At 40.6% G+C, this 4528-nt stretch overlaps 1 protein-coding gene across 1 annotated transcript in view; it reads left to right on the top strand.

Annotated features, from left to right (window-relative positions):
- The window catches only part of FLG2 (filaggrin 2), an 11037-nt gene extending 8598 nt beyond the window's left edge, over positions 1-2439 (top strand). The window contains exon 3 of the mRNA XM_059377124.1: positions 2-2439. Coding sequence (XP_059233107.1) covers positions 2-2439 — 2438 coding nt within the window. The remainder of the gene's footprint in view (position 1) is intronic.
- The last annotated feature ends 2089 nt before the right edge of the window (positions 2440-4528 follow it).

Raw genomic sequence — 4528 nt, 5'->3', positions numbered from 1 at the left:
GGATCTAGTGTCAGTGAGTCCAGTGACACTGAAAGGCACTCTGGAGCCTCACAGACACATGCAGGATCCCCTCATGGCCACTCTGGATCTCAACATGAAGAGTCAAGATCCACAGCTGGAGGGAGACAGGGAACTAGCCATGGCCAGTCAGGAGATACCAGGGGACATAGTGGGTCTGGGCATTGTCAAGCCACCAGGACAGAATCCAGTAAGACTGCAAGAAGGGGATCTAGTGTCAGTGAGTCCAGTGACACTGAAAGGCACTCTGGAGCCTCACAGACACATGCAGGATCCCCTCATAGCCACTCAGGATCTCAGCATGGAGAGTCAGGGTCCACAGCTAGTTGGAGACAGGGCACTACTCATGGCCCGTCAGGAGATACCTGGGGACATAGTGGGTCTGGGCATGGTCAAGCCACCAGGACAGAATCTAGTAGGACTACAAGAAGGGGATCTAGTGTCCGTGAGTCCAGTGACACTGAAAGGCACTCTGGAGCCCCACAGACACACGCAGGATCCCCTCATAGCCACTCTGGATCTCAACATGGGGTGTCAGGATCCACCTCTGGAGGGAGACAGGGAACTAGTCATGGCCAGTCAGGAGATACTAGGGGACATAGTGGTTCTGGGAATGGTCAAGCCACCAGGACAGAATCCAGTAAGACTGCAAGAAGTGGATCTAGTGTCAGTGAGTCCAGTGACACTGAAAGGCACTCTGGAGCCTCACAGACACATGCAGGAGCCCCTCTTAGCCACTCTGGATCTCAACATGGAGAGTCACGATCCACAGCTGGAGGGAGACTGGGAACTAGTCATGGCCAGTCAGGATATACCAGGGGACATATTGGGACTCAACATGGTCAAGCCATCAGGGCAAAATCCAGTAGGTCTCCAAGAAGTGGATCCAATGTCAGTGAATCTAGTGATGATGAAAGGCACTCAAGAGGGTCATCAAGGAACTCAGTATCTAGCCAGGTACATTCCAGATCTTTCCCTAAACACACAGTTTCTGATACAACTGGAAGGTATGAATCAAGCACTGTGCAGGCGGGAGATAGTTCTAAACAATCAGTCATAGATCAAGGGCAGACATCAGTTCAGAAGCAACCAGTTACTAGACATTCACAGACTTTTGGATCCTCCCATGAACTAAAAGGAGACAAATCTACATATTCAGGCTCTGTTCAAGGGAAGAACACATCTTCCCATAAGCAATTAGGAACTGACACAATAGAGAGACATGGGTCTAGCCATACACAGTCACATGAAACTCATAGGCAGTCCAAGGACAGCATAAGGAAACAGTCACATAGCAGTCATCACCGATCTAGAGTAAGTCATTCCCAGTCTCAGAGTAGTGGAAGACACCGAAATGGATCAGGTCAAGGTTGGAAACATGGAAGTTATGGGAGTGCAGAATATGACTATGGGCAGTCTGGGTATGGACCTTCTGGAGGTAGCAGAACAAGCAGCCGCAATTCTAGCCCTTTGAGGTCATTGGATCTAGCTACAAACAATCACATTTCTACCCATGTACAATCAGTTCCTACATTTGACCATACAGAATCAAAAGCAACTGAAATAATAGGAAGACAAAGTTCAAGTCGTGGACAGCCAACTTATTCCCATAATCAGTCTAGATCCAATGTAACTAGAAGGCAGGGATTTATTCATGGGCATTCAGCAGTAAGTCATGAACCATCAATTGACACCCATTTTCAATCTGGGAGGCATAGGCATCCAAGCAGCCATTCTGTACCCAGCCATGGACAGTCCATATCAGCTCACAGCTATTCAGAATCTAGTTCAACTCTAGGGCATGGATCCCATAGTGATAATAAAGAGCATTCAGAAGATTGGGGGGAACAGATTCATGAACCATCAGAGTCTAATCATGGACAGTCAGAATTCAACAATATAGGTATACTTGGATCCAGCCAGGAGAATTTGGGACATATATCTTCTAATGAGCAGGTAAGATCTAGCACAAGTTTAGGAAGACAGGGATCAATTAAGAGACAACCAGGAGACATCCAAGGTCAATCTGGATTCAGCACCAGTGAAAGAAATGTATATAACCATGGACAATCAGGTGACAGCTATAGGCAGTCAGTTGACAGCAGAAGCAAAAGTCAAGGATTCATTTCTAGTCACTCTCATGATAGCCAAGACCCTACAGGAACTAAAGAATATGGGTATAGACATTCATCAAGCAGTACAATCATGTGGAGAGGGGGGGAGCAAAAGCAAGGGACCGAATCAAATTTGTTAGGAAGAATCAGAATATATAGTCAGGATATGGATGATAAGCAGGCAGGAAACATGGATGCCAAAGGTTGCCATGAAAGGGAGAGAACAGAATCAGGTTCCTTTTACTTAGATAGCAACACTCCACTCTATGAATATGTCCAAGAACAAAGGTGTTATTACTTTGAATAATCATTTGAAGCCAACAGAAAACAAACTAACTCAAGATAAGAGATAACCCAAAAAGAAATGAGAATATAACATGGAATTAAGATATTTACCATGATCCTTTCTTTTGTTAGTGGGAGCATGTATCTGTTCTTTTATTTAACAGTAGCACATACTCTATTCCTCTTGTTTGGTGCAGGGTTTTTTGGAAGGCTCCATGATCACTAAGCTCTTTGGATAGAAAACAGTGAATCAAAAAAATAAATAGCCCTTGGAACTCTATTCAGAACTATATGACAAAGTGATTTGACTGCTTTGGGATAAAGTAAGCATATTTTTTAAATGTCTAAGACTTTTGGACTTCCCAGATTTTATTTTAAATGACATTGACAAAACTATCCAAGGAGCTAAGAAACATGATTTTGGAGCCAAAATATTCCTAATAACATTATAACACATTCCATGTCCTGAGCAAAGAATGTTATAGTAGCTGATGAGTCAGAACATTTGCATCTTTTTTGCCACAACTGGAACTTTATACGATTACTTTTAAATTATTTTCATGAACTCCTTGCATAAAAATTGTCAATAAACTTTCCAACAAGTATAGTTTCTCTTCTTTTTCATCTTCACAAACAAGCAAAGCTCCCACCCATAGGATCAGATACACATTTCTTTTCTTTTTTTTTTTTTAATTTAAATTCAATTAATTAACATATAATGTATCATTAGTTTTGGAGGTGCAATTTATTGATTAATCAGTTGCATATAACACACAGTGCTGATTACTTCAAGTACCTTCCATAATGCCCATTGCCCAATTATCCCATTCCCTCATCCATCTCCCTTCCCACAACCCTCAGTTGTTTGTTTTTTTCCCCCACAATTAAGAGTCTCATGGTATGCCTCCCTCTCTGTTTTTATCTGATTTTGTTTTTCTTTCTCCTCCCCTATGTCTTCTGTTTTGTTTCTTAAATTCAACATATGAGTGAAATAATATGGTATTTATCTTTCTCTGACTTATCTTGCTTAGTATAAGTCCCTGTAGTTTCATCCACATCATTGCAAATGGTAAGACTTCATCCACATCATTGCAAATGTTAAGACTTCATTTTTTGTGTGTGGTTGAGTAGTATTCCATCATATATATATATATATATATCACATCTTCTTTTTTGATTCATTGTCAATAGACACCTAGGTTCTTTCCATACTTTGACTATTGTCAACACTGCTGCCATAAACATACCATTTTCTCCCAACTTCACTTTTACGATTTAAAACAAAGTGAAATTTATCAATGGGTGTTCAAGATAACAAAAGTTATGTTATAAATGTACATTATTGTTAACCCTAAATAGTAATCAATCCATACAAATATATCTATCACCATTCATTCTCTGAATAAACAGTAATTATCAAAGCATCACTAGACATTGCTACTATAAACATTGAGTGTATATGTCCTTTTAAATCACTATGTGGGTATCCTTTGGATAGATACATAGTAGTGCAATAGCACCAATGTCCACAATGACCAAAATATGGAAAGAGCCCAGATGTCCATTGACAGATAAATCAATAAAGAAGAGGTGTGGTGTATATATACAATGGAATATTACTCAGTCACCAAAAGAATGAAATCTTCCCACTTGCAAAGACATGGATGAATCTAGAAAGAATTAAGCTAAGCAAAATAAATCAGTCAGAGATAGAAAAATACCATATGATTTCACTCATATGTTGAATTTAAAAAACAAAACAGGGGCACCTGGGTGGCTCTGTGGTTTAAACCGCTGCCTTGGGCTCAGCTCATGATCTCAGGGTCCTGGGATTGAGTCTCGAGTTGGGCTCTCTGCTCGGCAGGGGGCCTGCTTCCCTCTCACTCTCTCTGCCTGCTTTTCTGCCTACTTGTGATCTCTGTCAAATAAATAAATAAAATCTTTAAAAAATAATAATAATAATAATAAAATAAAAAATAAAAAACAAAACAGAGGAACATAGGGGAAGGGAAACAAAAATAAAATCAGATAAAAACAGAGGGAGACAAACCATAAGAGACTCTTAATTGGAGAATAAGTCAAGATGGTGGAGCAGTAGCAGGCTGAGGCAA

This window comes from Mustela nigripes, chromosome 14 (assembly GCF_022355385.1).
Source record: "Mustela nigripes isolate SB6536 chromosome 14, MUSNIG.SB6536, whole genome shotgun sequence".
Lineage (NCBI taxonomy): Eukaryota > Metazoa > Chordata > Mammalia > Carnivora > Mustelidae > Mustela > Mustela nigripes.
This window is presented reverse-complemented; position numbering and strand designations above follow the sequence as displayed.